At 42.7% G+C, this 17,537-nt stretch overlaps 1 protein-coding gene across 4 annotated transcripts in view; it reads right to left on the bottom strand.

The window, feature by feature from the left end:
• ST8SIA5 (ST8 alpha-N-acetyl-neuraminide alpha-2,8-sialyltransferase 5) overlaps positions 1 to 17,537 on the bottom strand; it is a 142,880-nt gene that overhangs the window by 25,941 nt on the left and 99,402 nt on the right. For all 4 annotated transcript variants that reach the window (XM_043979208.1, XM_043979209.1, XM_043979210.1 and 1 more), the window contains 2 exons: positions 14,220 to 14,364; positions 6,786 to 6,898 (listed from right to left, as the gene is read on the bottom strand). In XM_043979208.1, coding sequence (XP_043835143.1) covers positions 6,786 to 6,898; positions 14,220 to 14,364 — 258 coding nt within the window. The remainder of the gene's footprint in view (positions 1 to 6,785; positions 6,899 to 14,219; positions 14,365 to 17,537) is intronic.

Below are 17,537 nucleotides of genomic sequence, written 5' to 3'. Positions count from 1 at the left end.
CGAAGGTCTTTGAGGGCAAGACCAGGAGTCTTGTCTTTGGTATCAGGAAGTGACGCGGACTAGTGGGAGGAGGAAGGAAGAGACTGGCGCGGAGTCTGGGGCTCTTTCCTTTGGACTCTGGTGGAGAGCGGAGCTAGAAATGTGCTCTCCCTTTAATAGATAGGAATCTAGGCCTTTCTCTCTCTTTACCAAATTCTTATTCTCCTTAATAAATGCTTAAAAGTCTAACTCTTGCTAAAGCTTATAATTTATTGGCGACCACTCATTAAATATTTTAGACAGACTAGCTAGAATTTTAGCCCTTAACATCACACAAGCACAACCCAGTTCAGGCCCCTTTTGTCTTTTGCCTGAACAATCAAGATAACCTCCTAACCACTCTCCTTATTGCCAGTCTCTTCCCCTCTCCAAGCCGTCCTCCACATAGCTGCTAAACAAATTTTCCCAAAGCACAAGTCAGCCTGTGACATTCTCTGCTTAAAACTCTTCATTTGCTCCCTGTTGCCTCCAGGACAAACCACCAGCTCTTCTGCCTGGCATTTAAAGCCCTCCACAATCTGACTCCAACCTATCTTTCTGGCCTAATTTCCTACTACTCCCCTTCATGCGTTCTATGTTTCAGTCAAACTGGCCTATTTGCTATTATCCTATCTTTTTTTTTTTTTTTTTTTTGCGGGGCCATGGGGGTTAAGTGACTTGCCCAGGGTCACACAGCTGGTAAGTGTCAAGTGTCTGAGGCCGGATTTGAACTCAGTTACTCCTGAATCCAGGGCCAGTGCTTTATCCACTGTGCCACCTAGCCGCCCCCGCTATTATCCTATCTTGACATTCTGTGCCTTCAGCCCTGCGGTCCCCCAGCTATGGCATGAGCTCCCTCCTCAGCCAACCCCCTCCCCAATCCTCATCTTCCTTCTAGGCTCTGCTCAGGGGCCACCTATGCCATCGAGCCTTCCCTGACCCTCCTAGTTATTAATTAGTATTTTCTTGGGCCTACATTATTTTGTGCTGCATAACTTAAGGGGGTGTAAGTTCCCTGAGGACAAGGACCCTGTCATTTCTGGGGTTTTGTATCCCCATCACCTATTACAAAGCCTTGAACATGGTTTCTTTGGTTGGGAACTGTTATTTCATTGGGAAAAGGGTGAGGAAACTCCCACCTGCCTCTTAAAATCATATGGAGTTGCCGGGGGCACTAAGAGATTAAAGGATTGGCTCAAGGTCACATAACCAATAAGTATCAGAGTGAGACCTGAATCCAGGTCTTCCTGATTCTGAGGCAGGATCTCCATCCACTATAATGACAAGCTGTCTCTCCACCGTGTATATACTAGGTGCTTAATAAATGTGTGTGTTAAGCTGAGAAGTAAAGCAAGCTAGTAAGTCATGTACTGAACCCAGGCATCCTGAACCGAAGTCCAGATCACGGGACCATACCTTGCTGCTTCACAACAACAAGATTATTGTAGAAATCAAATCATGCATGTGAAAGTCCCTTTATAAATCAGTCAGTAGTTTACCTACTGTAAACCACTGTCCAGCTATAATGGATTATTATTATATTCTGATGTTGCTAGCAATGTTCTTATCTCATTGTATCCTCAGGTAGGTAGCAGAGGTTGCACGATCTCTGCTTAACAACTAGAGAAACTGAGGCCTAGAGAAGAGTACCCAAGGTCACACAGTGAAAGACTGATGAACCTGAGATCCAAATCTAGATCTTCTGAAGATAAGTTCCAGGATAATCATGGAACAGCAGAATCAGAGGGCCTGGATTCAAATTCTACCTCTGAAGCTTACTGTCTGTGTGACCTTGGGCAAGTCATTTAACCATTCTAATCAGTAAAAAGAGGATTGACCTTGATGGTCTCTGAGGCCCTCTTCCGTTTTACAGATCTCAAAAGCTAGTCCATTCCTTTACGTTCAGACAACAACCTTTACCTCATAACTTTCCTTTAGCACTTTGGGGGGGGGCACTACTTTGAGCTTATCTTGTGGTCCCTCATATCCTAGTCATTCCTGTGCTTCTCCTCTCCCAATTAGATCCTAGGCTCATATTACAAACTCCTTGAAAGCAGGCCCTACATCCTATTAATCTTTTCTCTCCGCATTGTCTATCACCCAGACTCCCACAAAATAGATGCTAAATAATTTTTTAATTAAATGGAACACTTTAGGAACATGGGTTTCTCTTCTAAAGAAAATCTCCCAAAAAGGGGACTTCATCTGTTCTTAATCCAGTACATGCTCACAGGTTCTGTGTTTGCTATCATTTTAAAGGAACCGGTCCTTTAACAAAAAAAAAATGAGACCAGTTCTCCCTATGTCTCCCAGGCTGGAAGGGTAATGGCCATTCATAGGACTAATCCCATTCCTGATTGGCATTTCTGATCTGGGCCAGTTCCCACCTCATTAGGCATTCCGGCCCCCCCTTCCCAACTTCCAGACTCACTATAACACTCACTATATTAGTGTTAGCCTTAGTGTAGATACCCTGATTGGCTTTAGCCCTACTACATCTCAGACCTCCCAAACCTGGGTAAACCACCAACCTTGGCCTCCTCAGTAGCACAGACTCCAGGCCTGTGCCACCACCCCCAGACTTAATGGAATCATCTTTAACCACTAGAGCCCCTGATGATGTCTCTTGGGGCTATGAGGATCAAGTACCCAAAGGCAGAAAGCATCTTCCTGCCATTGTTGGCAAGAGAGGTCTAGTACCCAGCAGCTGGTGGGCAGCTCACAACTAACTCCCTGTTTCCAAGAACAGAGCAAAGACAGCTTGCGGCTTCTGTTCCTTTAGAAACAGGAGGCTCCCTGTTCCTGTAGCCAAGAGCCAAGAATACTCACACACAAACCCATTCTCGGGCAGGGAGCAAAAGGAGACCTGCTAGCAAGTTACCACTCTCGTCACATCTGGAGAAAGGCCAAGAGACCCCCACACACACCCCACAACTGAAACTGTTACATGTTTCATCACAAGCCTCTCCATAAAATCATTTTGGTAACAATATCTGGGGCAGCTAGGTAGAGCAGTGGATAGAGCACTGGCCCTGGAGTCAGGAGGATCTGAGTTCAAATCCGGCCTCAGGCACTTGACACTTACTAGCTATGTGACCCTGGGCAAGTCACTTAACCCCAATTGCCTTAAAAAAAAAAACAACAATATCCACTGGGAACGTGGGGAGAGAAAGATTTTTCCCCACACAATTCAGAACTAACTCAGATTTGTATGATTTTCAAGTAGGATTTGAATTGGAATTTTTAAAAATCTTTTCTTTTTAAAATCTGCCAGCTGTGGGACAGAGCTGCATAGTTACAATTATACAGATCATTGAGGAAAGAAAATCTGCTTCTGTCTGCATTCTTCAGATGACTGAGCAAAGGTTTTTTTAGTTGTTTTTCTTCTTTAATTTTTGACTCACATCTACACCACCAGATTGGATAGCTACACTTGTTATATCTACCAGGTGATCAACTGGGCAGGCATTTAGTCATTATTGTATAGTTTGTCTTCAGAGTTCCCTCCACCAAACATCCACCCTGCATGTCCCATTGCCCTACACTTGTCCTGATCAACCTGGTCCCCCAGGGTTCCCCTCTACCACCTACCTGCTTCCACTCCATTCCTCCTCCTTCCATACCCCAAGTCTTCTCTGGGCCCAAGGTGACAACTCACAGATCTGATAGGTAAACTGCATTAATGAGAGACGCCAGGTCTCATACATACATATTCTTTCTTTTTTTTTGCGGGGCAATGAGGGTTAAGTGACTTGCCCAGGGTCACACAGTTAGTAAGTGTCAAGTGTCTGAGGCTGGATTTGAACTCAGGTCCTCCTGAATCCAGGGCCAGTGCTTTCTCCACTGTGCCACCTAGCTGTCCTCTTCATACATACATTTTAATAAAGGCCTTCTGGAGGTAATAAATAATAATGGGCCTATTTTATGTAGGGAATTTTTTGTTGTTGTTGTTCAGTTGTTTCAGTCGTGTCCAATTCTTCATGACCATATTTGGGGGGTTTCTTGGCAAAGGTACTAGTTTGTCATATAGGGCTTTACAGTTTATAACAACCCCATAAAGTATCTTCTATAGTCCAAAAGGAACTATTACTATGCCCATTTTACAGATGAGGAAGTTGAGATGAAATTCATTTCGATTCAGCAATCATTCATTAAATTTGATTAATTAAGATTTATTAATCTATCATTATAACTATCATCATCATGTGCCAGGCACTATGCTGGGCACGGAGGCTACAAAGACAAATTATGAAATAGTTCTTGTGTTCAAAGGGCTTTCATTTTAAAGTAAATGATTTTTCCAAGATCACACAGTCTAAAAGGGTTTGATCCAAAACCTCAACCAAGGGGGCGGCTAGGTGGCGCAGTGGATAAAGCACCGGCCCTGGAGTCAGGAGTACCTGAGTTCAAATCCGGCCTCAGACACTTGACACTTACTAGCTGTGTGACCCTGGGCAAGTCACTTAACCCCCATTGCCCCGCAAAAAAAAAAAAAAAAAAAAAAAACCAAAAAAACAAAACCTCAACCAAGGCCCTCTTTCTCCAAGTCAGTCTCTCTTACTTAACCTACTAGTAGCTCTCATGACAGAGATTTCATGGAGATCTTTGGAGGCTTCTCCTATTATATTGTGGAGGTTAATCTGACTGCTTCCCTCTGGTCAACCAAAATCTAGCCTGAAGGGGAACTGTCCAGTCTTTTCTCCACAAGCCCATCCATAGGGGAGCAAGGAACCTTGATTCATGAATTCATAGACCCCTCTTAGTTCTGAATTCTACACTAAATGTGACTGCCTCTGAGCTTCAATACACTGACATTTGAGGGACAGAGACAGAGAAGAAAACAAGGTACAAAATCACAGTCCCTGCTGCGAAGATGCTTAAAATCTAAGGGTGGGGGGAGGTGGCAGGAGGTAGGTCATATAACATGTAGAAAGGGAAATTAAACAGAAATTAAATATCCCACATTAAATAGCACTTTAAGATTTATAGTTCACTTTCCCACAACTCTGTGAGATAGTATAAACATTATTATTCCCATTTTAAAGATGAAGGAAATGAGACCCAGACATGTAAGTGATTGGCCCAAGGTAACACAGTTAGTAGAATCAGAATTTGAACCTATCTTCGCTGAATCTAGGGCACTTAGGTGGCACAATGGATTAGAGCACCAGAAGTCAGGAAGACTCATCTTCCAAGTTCAAATCTGGCCTCAGACACTTACTAGTTGTATGACCTGGGCAAGTCATTTAACTGTGTATCTCTCAGTTTCCTCATCTGTAAAATGACCTGGAGAAGGAATCAACAAACCACTCCAGTATCTCTGTCAAGAAAACCCCAAGTGGGGTCACCAAGAGCTGGACAGTACTGAAAAACTACCCAATGGTAACTCCTGAATCTAAATCCAGTACTCCTTCCACTATACCGTGATAGCAACTGAACACAAACAATTATGACACAAGGTAGAATGCAATAGAAGCAAAGCAGATATCTGAACAAAATTCTCTAGGAAAATTTGAGTGGCAAGATCACCTTCAGCCAGCAGGGGGATCAGAGAAGGCTTCATGAAAGGAAGAAAAGGAATCCAACAGAGGGAGAAGAAGAGGCCCGAGGCAAAGGGGATTGTCTGCCCCAATATATGGAGGACAAAGAGGAAGGAAGAAAGCAAACAAATAAGCATTTATCAAGTGCCTACTATGTGCTGGGCATTGTGCTAAGAGTTTTTCAAATATTATCTCATTTGATCCTCACAACAACCAAAGGAGGTAGGTGCTTTTAGACCCATTTTACAGTAGAGGAAATGGAGGTAAACAGAAGTTAAGTGATGAGCCCAAAGGTCACACAGCTAGTAAGTATATGAGGCTGGCTTTGAACTTGAATGTTCCTGACTCCAGGCCTAGTGTTCTATTCACTACTACCTAGCAAGATATGGTTGAATAACAGCTATTAGTTTTTTTGTTTTGTTTTGTTTTGCAGGGTGGTGAGGGTTAAGTGACTTGCCCAGGGTCACACAGCTAGTAAGTGTCAAGTGTCTGAGGTCAGATTTGAACTCAGGTCCTCCTGAATCCAGGGCCAGTGCTTTGTCCACTGTGCCACCTAGCTGCCCCCAACAGCTATTAGTTTAATTGGAATAAGCATATTAAGGGGAAGAGTGTGAAATCAGGTTAGAAAGAAGGGTCAGCAGGAACCATATTTTGGTGAAACTTGTGGAAAAGCAAATTTCAGCTCAAAGTTTGGAAAACCTCTTAACAATGAAAGCTACCCAACAGTAGAATGGAAGGAGTAAGGTGCCCATCACTTGATGTCTCCAAGTGGGGGCTATGAGCATCCTGAGGACAGGGACCCCATCTTTTAATCTCCTCCATCACCTACTACTGTACTTTTCCCCACAGAGTAAAATACAATACAAAGGATTGTAAAGCAAATTAATTATAGTAAAATACATCAATCAATTTTTTAAAAATCAAGTTAAGAACCTCTGATCGGGGCAGCTAGGTGGCACAGTGGATAGAGCACCGGCCCTGGATTCAGGAGGACCTGAGTTCAAATCTGGCCTCAGAAACTTGACATTTACTAGCTGCATGACCCTGGGCAAGTCACTTAACCCCAATTGCCTCACTAAAAATAAAATAAAATAAAATAAAAAATAAAAGAATCTATGATCATCCCTATGGAATGATACAGGGAAAAATCTCAGAGAGCCATGTAGAAGCACCAGGGCCCTGAGACTATCCCCAAAACCCCAGGGAAGAGAAAAGGATGCTTTTTACCGGAACACGAAGTCTGCACTATCAATCTCTCTCCCACACCGGCTGTTCTTCAGGATGCCTCCATTCCCCACGACTGCACACTTCTTAAACTGAGAGCGGTTGTAGGGCATGTCCTAAGGAGAGATGGTGAGCCACAGTTAGAATGCGAGTGATAATCCATCACCTCTACATGTATTATTTACTTTGCTCCTCCCTATGGGACCTGGAGAGATAAGTGGGAAAGGCATTATCACCCCATTTGACAGAGGAGGATCCTGAGGTAGAAAAGCTAAGTCACTTGTCCACAGTCATGCAACCAGGGACAGAGTTGAAACTGAAACCTAGGTAGGTCTCAGGGCTCCCCCAGGGCTCTCCCCAGTACCCCACACTGCTTGCTCCCTGCCTAATAGTGAGAATAGAATTCTGATTCAGATGTCTTTAGGACAGGTGAAATACATTCTCCAGTCGGGAACTCTACAACCTCTATTCAACTAGGACTAGGGAATTCCAAGGCCAGCCTAGATTCTTAAAAGGACCAACTCTATGTCCCCAATATACAATGCAATATAGTATCAGAAATGAACCGGTTTTTGCTTTCTGGTATGTCTTCATCTCAACTTATTTTAATGACTTTGTTTCCACATTTTAAATTGTGTCATTTAGTGTTTAAAATTTTGTAGGACAGATGTCAGCAAATGACATGGGACTACACCAACAGTGGCATGGGAGGCAACAATGGGGGGAGCTATGCTGTTGGCAGCAGAGGCAGCAGAGGAATCAGTGAATAAAATGTGTCTCAAACCCCTTCCCTATCCTCACCTTCCATCAAATTCTTTTTGCTCAACAAGTAGCGCAGTGCTTTAGGATGAGCTGGATATTGCATGAGAGAACATGGGTTCAAATATGTGTGACTATGGACAAATCACATAACCTCCTGAGGCCTCCCTAGGGGTGGGGTAGACTAGACAACCTGTAAGGTCACTCCCAGCTCTACATCTATAATCCTCTAATTCTATAATCCCATGATCCTCCCTCAACTCCCTGAGGGGAGGTAGAGAATATGGTCTTGGTTACAAAGGATGTAACTTAAATGGGCAGGAAAGATGAATGCCTTTTGCCACTTCTGCTGAGAGGGCAAGGGACAAGGGAGCACATCCCAGATAGAGCTGGGGGGAAGGTAGCACAGTGTGCTTCCTAAGAACCACTAGAGGTGAGCAGGCATCTGAAAGCATTTCCCCAGGACCTACTGATCTAAAGCTGTATTAATAGAACTGTAGCATCCACCACGAGGGAGGTGCTTATCCAACTTGACTCTGCCCCGGTCAGGCCACAGCTAGGGCACTGGGTTCAATTGCTGCAGTAACTTTTCTGAGATATAATATAACCAAGGGAAAGCAACCAGAATAGGAAAGGGTCTGGAAGTCATGTTATAGGAAGCTCCATTGAAGGAAATAGGGATGTTTAATCTGGAGAAATCTTAGGGAAGATATGATTGTATCTGATTCTCTTCCTAGACTACAAGTTTCATGAGGGCAGGGACCTAAACTTTGTATCTTCCCTCAGGGCCCACCCTCTGTGCCTAGAAGATATTTAATATACGTTTTTGAAACTGAACTGAATGATAGTAGTCATATTTGAAGAAATACCATGTAGAAGATGGAATCAACTTATCTTGTGGGGATGCAACTAAGAACAAGACCAATGAGACTTCTTACTAAAAGCAGCTTGATGACACAGCGGATAAAGCACCGGTCCTGGATTCAGGAGGACTTGAGTTCAAATCCGGCCTCAGACATTTGACACTTACTAGCTGTGTGACCCTGGGAAAGTCACTTAACCCTCATTGCCCCACCAAAAAAACCCAAATAAATAAATGAAATGAAATAAGAAATAAAAGGGTGACCTTGAGCAAGTCAGTTATGTTCTCTGAGCCTTAGTTTTATAATAAAAAAAAAAAATGAAGGAGTTAGACTATGGCCTCTAAGCTTCTATCTATTTCTAAATCTATGATTTTGTGACCCTAATGAAGAAACAGAAGTCATGTTGTTATCAAAATATACTATAGACCACTTGAATAGAAAGAAGAAATAGATGAGTAGTTTAAGAAAGAAATCTCAAGCCTTGCATAGAGATTTGATATAGTAGTGATGGGTGACTTCAATTATCCAGACATATACTAGAGCTCTCACTATCTCTATCTGTGTGTATATCTGTTTTTCTCTCTCTGCCAAAAGTAGAGAAGCTAATACTTTGTGGACTTTCCTCAGTGATAATTTCAAGTTTCAAAAGGCAGAAGAACCAACAAAGAGAAATTATATTCTGAATCTGATTCTCACTAACAGGGTGGGACTGTTTGCTGGAGTAGAAGTGATAGAAATCTTGGGGGAAGTGATCATTCCATCCTAGACTAGAGGAGAGGAGATCTGGAGTTAGTTTGATACATATCCTAGATTTGGGGAAAGCAGATTTCAAAGGGTTCAAACAAAAGACAAGTAGGATGCAAATGGGTTAAAATAATAAGGGTACATAATGTCTGAATGAGTTGCGGTATATGATAGAAATGGAATACTGCCATACTATAAGAAATGACAATTAGGATGATTTCAGAAAAACCTGGAAAGACTTATATGAACTGATGCAAAGTGAAGTGAGCAGAACCAGAATATTGTATACAGTAACAGTAATATTATACAATGATCAACTATAAATGACTTAGTTGTGCTCTGCAATACAATGATTCAAGACAATCCAAAGTATTCATGATGAAAATATGTTATCCACCTCCAGAGAAAGAATCAATGCAGTCTGAAGATCAAAGCATACTATTTTTACTTTATTTTTTTCATGGTTTTTTGTCTGTGTTTTCTTTCACAACATGGCTAATATAGAAATATGTTTTGCATGATTGCACATGTATCAAATTGTTTACTGACTCAGGGAGGGGAAAGGGAAGGGAAGGAAAAATTTTAGAATCCAAAATTTAAAAAAACAAATATTAAAAATGGTTTTACATGGGGGGCAGCTAGGTGGCATAGTGGATAAAGCACCGGCCCTGGATTCAGGAGTACCTGAATTCAAATCCAACCTCAGACACTTGACACTTACTAGCTGTGTGACCCTGAGCAAGTCACTTAACCCCCATTGCCCTGAAAAAAAAAAAAGAGTAAAAATGGTTTTACATGTAATTAGGGAAAAAAAAACATTATTCAAAAATAATAAAATGCTCAGGGGAAGACAGCTCAAGAGAAAAGAGAAATGTTCAATAGTTAAATTATGAAGACAGAGAAAAACATTTCCAATGAGGATGTGTGAGGATCACCTTTATGAAGAGCTTTCTAACAAGAACTACCCCATAATTGGATTAGCTATCTCATAACATAGTGACCTCCCTGTCACCAGGTGGCCAACTTGGGAGCTGGTGATAGCAAAGGAAGACCCATGACACTCGTTGGTTGGGACAATTACAAAATCAGAATTTCAGAAGAAAGAAACTCAAAGACCATCTAGTCCAACTTGACCAAGAATCTCCCCATGGTCACCCAACTTTCACTAGATGACCTCTAGTAAGAGAGAAGTGACTGCCTCCAAGGACAATCCATCCCTCTTTTGCACAGCTCTAATGGTTAGAAAGCTGTTTTCCTTATATCAAGCTTAAACCTGCCTTTCTGAAACTTGTATCCATTATTCTCAGTTCTACCCTGTCAGGACAAGTAGAACAAGTCTTCCATTTGATAGGCCCCCAAATACTTGCTCTCATGGCTTCCCTAAGTCTTCTCTTACCCCAGTTAAATTCCTTCCATTAATCCTCCTATGGCATGAATCTTGAGGCTCCTCACTCCCCAGGTCATCAGAATTCCTGTCATTATCCTTCCCATAATGCATTACACATAACTGAACAAAATACTTCACACATAGCCTGTTTGCACAGTGGGCCTGCACAATATATCCTGTGCTCTGACACACTACCTCTTCTAAGGCAGGCTAAAGTCACACTGGCACCTAGCTGTGATTTGTGTTTGGAGAAGGAAGAGAGCCTGAAGCACAGCATCAGTTCTGGCAATTCAATGTCGTATTCAGAGAGAGACCTGGAACATAGGTACTAGAATACCCTCACAAAGGTGATATAGAAAGGACCCTGGAATGGGAATCAAAAGACCTGGGTTCTATTCCAAATTATTCTGTGAAAAGGTGATGTGACCTTGGGCAAGTCATCCCCCTTTTTGAGCCTCAATGTCTTTATCTACCAAGTGATGGATTTGAGCTAAATCAGGCAGTCAATGAATATTTATTAAGTGCCTACTATGTTCCAGGCACTGCTAAAATGTTCTGTAAGGGCCCTTTCAGCTTTGACCTTCAATGATTCTAAGTTCTGATAGCTTTTCTTCCACGTCCTTGGTCTAAGCAAGTTGGGAGAGTGAGTCCCTGAGAACAAATAGCCAGGGACCCTGGACTTGTGTCAGGATACCAGCACTTTCACTGGCAAGGAGCCAGGCTTGTGTCTTAGTTGAAAATGACATTGGTTTGAAATAATAATAAATGCAGTCAGATCCCTAAGCTGAGCTGCAGTTTGTTTCTAGGTGATTATTCATTCATTGCACATTTTTCTTGACAGGTCAGGAGTGGAGACTGCAAATGGGATGGACTGCATTGGCTCAGCCTCCCCACCAGGACATTGGGGTTGAGGGACAGAGGGACAGTACTTCTGAAACTTTTCAGGGAGGGGGAAGAACAAGGCCATATGTGGAAAAACTACTGCATAGCTCCTTAATGTTTTTTTCTTTTATTTTTTTAATCCCTGTTGTTTTCTGTTTAATTGTGCCGCCACCTCCCCCACCCCAATCCCCAAGACAAATGATCAATTATCCACACCTGTAGGAAATCATTCTGCTCAAGCCATGAAGCTATAACCCAGGTTACTCTGTACACCTGATAGATACCAGCTGACTTACACCTTTGTTCCTAGGAGGAAATAAGATATCCTCGTGTTGTCTAGCTTCTGTAAGCTGACTGAAACATCACTTCCTCTGACTTTGCTAATTTGGGAAGGTGCTCATCTTGCCTCACACCCTCCTTCTCTCATCCCCCTACCCCTGGCAAAAAAAAAAAAAAAAATTCAATGTATTCTACAGGATGTGTATGAGAAGAGTTAGAATACATTGAACTTTCCTTTCTGCTCTCTGGGAAAGCAGCAGAGAGATTCTAGTTCCAATCCACATCCCATTCCAGCCTCCAAGGGACTTGATCACTCTGCTCCCCAAGGTCCTATATTTCCCTTTCAATAGAATGTACCCAGCGATTCCTCGGCAGCTAGGTGGCGCCATAATGCACAGAGCACCTGGCTTGGAGTAAGGAAGACTCATCTTCCTAAGTTCAAATCTAATCTCAGACACTTACCACCTGGGCAAGTATTTAACTCTCTTTGTCTCAGTTTCCTCATCTGTAAAATGAGCAGGAGTAGGAAATGGCAAACCACTCCAGGGTCTTTGCCAAGAAAACCTCAAATGGGGTCACAAAGAGTTGGATACAATTGAAAAAAACTGAACAAAGCAATTCCTTCCTCTGTTCCAATACCTAAGAATGTGACCAGAACTTGATGCCCTGAGCTTTTTGGAAGATGGGATTGATATTGTGGGATATATTTTATAAAATAACATTCTCACTTTATTACATGGAGAGCATTTATTAGGAAGAGGAAGAGGGAGAAAAGGAGGACAAGAAGGAAAAAGAGAAGGATGAGGAAGAAGAGGAAAAGACAGTTTTTAAATACTGCCAAAAGCTGTCCCAGAAAGAATGAACTTTGACTTTCACTCAGAGGTACTCATTCTTATTCTAAACATAATTCTTATAAACTGAGCTACCTGGTTTCCCAGCCCATGGCTGATCAGGATCAAGAAATTGGGGGAAGGGTAGTGCTAGAAGCAGAGCAGATGACAGCAATAGAGGTGACAGCTGACAGCAGGGGAAGAGACAGGAAAACCAAAAACAGCAGATCTGTGCTTCGCATTACAGCAGGCTACCATAATTGATGCTTGGAATGATAACTCTGAATCATCAAGAAAAGGTTAAATTCTGTTTGGCATTCTCTACTGGGGAAGCCAGGACAGCACATAATACATTCAAGAAAGATTTCATTCTAGAGTAGTTACAAGAAACAAAATCTGGGCACTTCAAATGGATAAGCTTCAGCTTCACTACAAAATTATGTACTTTGAACACGTTAAAGTGATATATATAATGTGTGCAAATTATTGATTATCATTATCATTATAACACTCATTTTGAATGATGCCAAATAAATGAAGTATTACAGAATATATGAATGCATTTCTTCCTTGAAGCCTTCCTAGATGAATAGGGGTATGTGATGGGGAATAGGTTATTATTCCGCTGTCCTTGCCCTGCCTGGTCTCAGATCCTAGATGGTTAATTTCTCCTAATCTAAAACTGTCCCAGAGTTATAATGTAAAAAATGAACTTTGGGGCAGGTAGGTGGCACAGTGGATAAAGCACTAGCCCTGGATTCAGAAGGACCTGAGGTCAAATGCAGTCTCAACACTTGACACTTACTAGCTCTGTGACCCTGGGCAAGTCACTTAACCCCAACTGCCTCACCCAAAAATTAAAAAAAAAAACAAAACTGTGCTACCTGCTTTCCCAGTCCAGCCTTCCTACTTCTTATCACCATTCCCCGCTACTCTCCCCAAAAATATTTGCCCCTGTCGTGTATGTGAAGTGGACATTTTACTGCCTCGCTCTCTGTTGGCTCACTGTTATTTTGTTACCCACACACATACATCTTTTATGTGTGAATTTGTGTCGATGTGTCTGTCTTAGATTATAAGCTCCTGAAAGGGAATGACCAAGTGTGAATTGTGTTCACTACACGGTGCCCTATACAGCAGCACATACACTTAGGTGCCTGATAATGGCTTGTTATTATGACATTACCCTCATTACTATTCTCACAGATATGAAGCGAGCATCTTGACCAACCCACAAGGTTTATTTCTACACAGACAACTTTTGGCCAACTGGAACTTAAGGAATGAACACATTAAAACTCAAAGAATGATGTGCCAGGGGCAGCTAGGTGGCGCAGTGGATAGAACACTGGCCCTGGATTCAGGAGGACCTGAGATCAAATCCAGCCTCAGACACTTAACACTTACTAGCTGTGTGACCCTGGGCAAGTCACTTAACCCCAATTGCCTCACAAAAAAAAAAAGAATGATGTGTCAAAACATATATAACCTAGAAAGTGACCAGTTGGGACCCAGAGAACTGTCATCTGAGATCAAAAGAATTATCCATGAAATGGACAACCTAGACTGATTAGTGACCTCAAATAATAACCATCAGAGAAAATGCAGATGTCTGGTCCTTCTTCAAACATAATGTTTCTTCCCCTTACTCTCCCCAACCCAACCTTTTCAAGGAATGCATAAACAACAGCACCTTGGGAAACATGCGAAAGATTTCCTGGTTGATGTGGTAGATGCCACTCGTGTCTACCTCATACTTGAGTTTTGTGCCCAGAGGGGTGTTTTTCTGGGTGGTGAAGAGAAAGGAAGGAGCATTGCAGCACCTGGAAAGAGTAGACCTGCAAGGCAAGGGAGAAAGATAGGGAGGAACTGGTTAGGTCATTCTTTGTGCACAAGCCATTCTAAGTTTGACACTTCCGGGCCATGGCAGGGGAGCGGGGGAGAGGGAAGTGCCAACCATGAGGGACACCAGCACTATAGGAAATCGGATTAATATCAGACCTCTTTACTCTTCACCTCAGCCCCTGCATCCTACATCTCACATGCTCATTCCCACCTAAACCTTACTCAAGTTGGTGTTAGCACATTTGTCAATATGGGCTACCAGATGATGCATATGGGTATTTCTGCCATGGGTTATATTAGGTATTTAAGGGATAGAGGTAAACATGGCTAGTGTATGTTTTAAAACGGATCGATATGATTCAGCAGAGAGCTTTTTGTAGAGAGTGAAGCAGCAGAGGAGACAGGGAGTTCTCTCAGATGTAACTACAATATGAGCTTTGATTTTGTCAGGTTTCCTAGAATCATAGACTCAGGGCTGGAAAGGATCTCAGATGTGATCTACAGAACCCGGGACACATTTCCCTCACCTGTGTTTGTGTTGTCTTCACCACCCTACTCACTCTCTGGGACTTGCCCCTCAGGGATCTGTGGGATCTTTGTTCCTAGGTTTCTTATCACTCCCTGGCCATGCCAATTCACCCCACCCCACCCCCAGAGCCAGGCTTGTTAGATCTAGGGTATCATCTGTGATGACATATGCCTCCCATTCAACAAACAGCTGCATCTCTGACTCTACAATCAGAGACCACTCCTCCAGAGCCAGGGCCAGAACAGCTTTTCCCATAGTTTGCGATCTCCATCCCTACCCTTCCCCCACTCTATCCCCCATACACACATGCATATACTCAACCTTTCCAGATTTCCAGATTAGTATTTAGGATCCAAGCCAAGGCCCACTTCCTTCCAACATTTTTCTCTGACTTCTCTGGTTGATAATGACCTTTCCTTCCTCTGAACTTTGGATTAACTTACAGTCTGGGGAATACAATTTTTCACCCAATTACAGAACTTTATATTATTCTCTAATTGTTTCATGCTTGTGAGCCTTGGCTCCCTGGTTAGATACTAAGCTCCTTGAGTGCTGGCAGGGGGACCTTGACTTTTTGTTTGGTTTGGTTTTTGGTTTTTGGGTTTTTTTGCTGGGCAATGGGGGTTAAGTGACTTGCCCAGGGTCATACAGCTAGTAAGTGTCAAGTATCTGAAGCCAGATTTGAACTCAGGAACTCCTGAATCCAGGGCCGGTGCTCTATCCACTGCGCCACCTAGCTGCCCGGGACCTTGACTTTTAAATCTTGTGTATGGCCCATTGTACCTGGCATAGTGCCAGACACACAAACACTCCATAAATACTTGTTGGCCAATTGATTAATTGATTGTGAAGTGATTATTTCTCATTCCAGCTTCCATTCAAAGACTAATGTAGTTACTCTGTTATCTTTGGGGAAATTCTGACATTCTTACTTTCGTCAATAAGTATTTAGTGATTCTGGGATCCCATAGGGTATACAGAGAAGTTCCAGTCTCTTTCCCAGTCCCAAATTAAATATATCTTATACATACACATGGCTGAATGAGAACAGGCAACCCCACAAGTGAACCCAGGAATTCTAGTTACTTCTTGTTGTTGTTGTTTCTTGGATTTCCCCTTTGTCCCCTCTTTCCCCTCTCCTCACTGCTTCATGTTCTGTAGCTAACTGGGACTGCTTATCCCCACCACCCCTGCTCCTTGCTTCTCATCCCGCTTGAGGTATTGGGTCAGAGCAGTGGAAAAGAGGAATGTTAACACTTCACCCACAAACCAAGTCACTCCTCCATCCCCTCCCTAGCTCCAGCAATGATCTCAAAGTTAGCTTCCCTAAACTTGCTTTATAGCCTTATCTTTTCCCAGAGGCTCAATCCTGCTCCTATAAAGAAATATCCAAAATACTGGAGAATCGATCTTATAGGTTCATAGCTCTAAAGCTAGAAAGGACCTTAGAGGTCATCAAGTCCAACCTCTATTTTACAAATGAAGAAACTGAGGTTGAGGGTAGTTAAGTGACTTGATCAAGGTTACACAGGCAGTAAGTAGCAGACCTGGGATTTGAATCTGGTTCTTCTTACTTCAGATCCCCTTCCCTCTCCATTGTATATTGGTACTTTTCTTCAGAAATGAACATTTATTTCACTTCAGTCCTTTATGTATCTAAAGGTCCATTGGTGGACCTTTGGTAAAGAGCTACAAGTGATCGATCAATCAGCCAATCAAAAAGTAATCATTAAGCCTGTCCTATGTGCTAGTCAGTCACTGAGAATATAAATACAAAGAATGAAATGATCCCTACTCTAAAAAAGTATGATTTTCTAGCATCGGGGACAGAAAAATAAAACAGAGGCTGGGAAATTGTTTTGGTCTGCAGTAGGTCAGGGAAGGAGAAATCCCAGTCAGAAGTAACAGATAGGTCAGTCTCTAAAACTTTAAGGGGGAAAGAGAGGAAGGAAGGGAAAAAGAGGAGACAGACAGGGGAGAGCAAGAAGGGGAAAGGGAACTGGTCCAGACCAAAGTGACTCTCTAGAGTCCCTGAACCCCTTCCATCAAACTTCCCCAGTTGACTTCCCCCAAAAAAACTAGAGTCCCTCCCACAGGCCTCTGGAGTCAGGCCCAGTAGCTCTGAGCTGAGAAAAACCTCATTCCTACAGCCTGACAAATGAACAAGAAGCACAGGAATCTTGGCTCTTACTGGTGAGACTGCAGAGAGGGGAGATGGGGCTCTGGCATCCCAGTCAGGAACTCTAAATGCATTTCCCACAAAAAAACATTCCAGACATGGAGGCCACGCCACCATGGTGTAAAGAAGGGCCAGCATGATTGAGTAAAAAGTACACTGTATTGAGAGTTAAAAGACCTGGGTTCCCATTCCAGCTCTGCTTCTTAATTACTATTTGCTGTTCAGTTGTATCCAAATCTTCAAGACCCTATATGGTATTGTCTTGGCAAATATACTCAAGTGCTTTGCCATTTCTTTCTCCAGTGGATTAAGGCAAACAGAGGTTATGTGACTTGCCCAGGGTCACACAGTTAGTATACAAAGCCAGATTTGAACTCTGGTCTTCCTGACTCCGGGCCCAGCACTGTATCCACTGAGCCATCTACCTGTCTCATTAATCACTATAACTAATACCTAAT

The sequence above is a fragment of the Dromiciops gliroides genome, chromosome 1, assembly GCF_019393635.1.
Source record: "Dromiciops gliroides isolate mDroGli1 chromosome 1, mDroGli1.pri, whole genome shotgun sequence".
Taxonomy (NCBI): Eukaryota; Metazoa; Chordata; class Mammalia; order Microbiotheria; family Microbiotheriidae; genus Dromiciops; species Dromiciops gliroides.
Note: the sequence above shows the minus strand (reverse complement) of the source record. Positions and strands in the feature narration are given on the sequence as shown.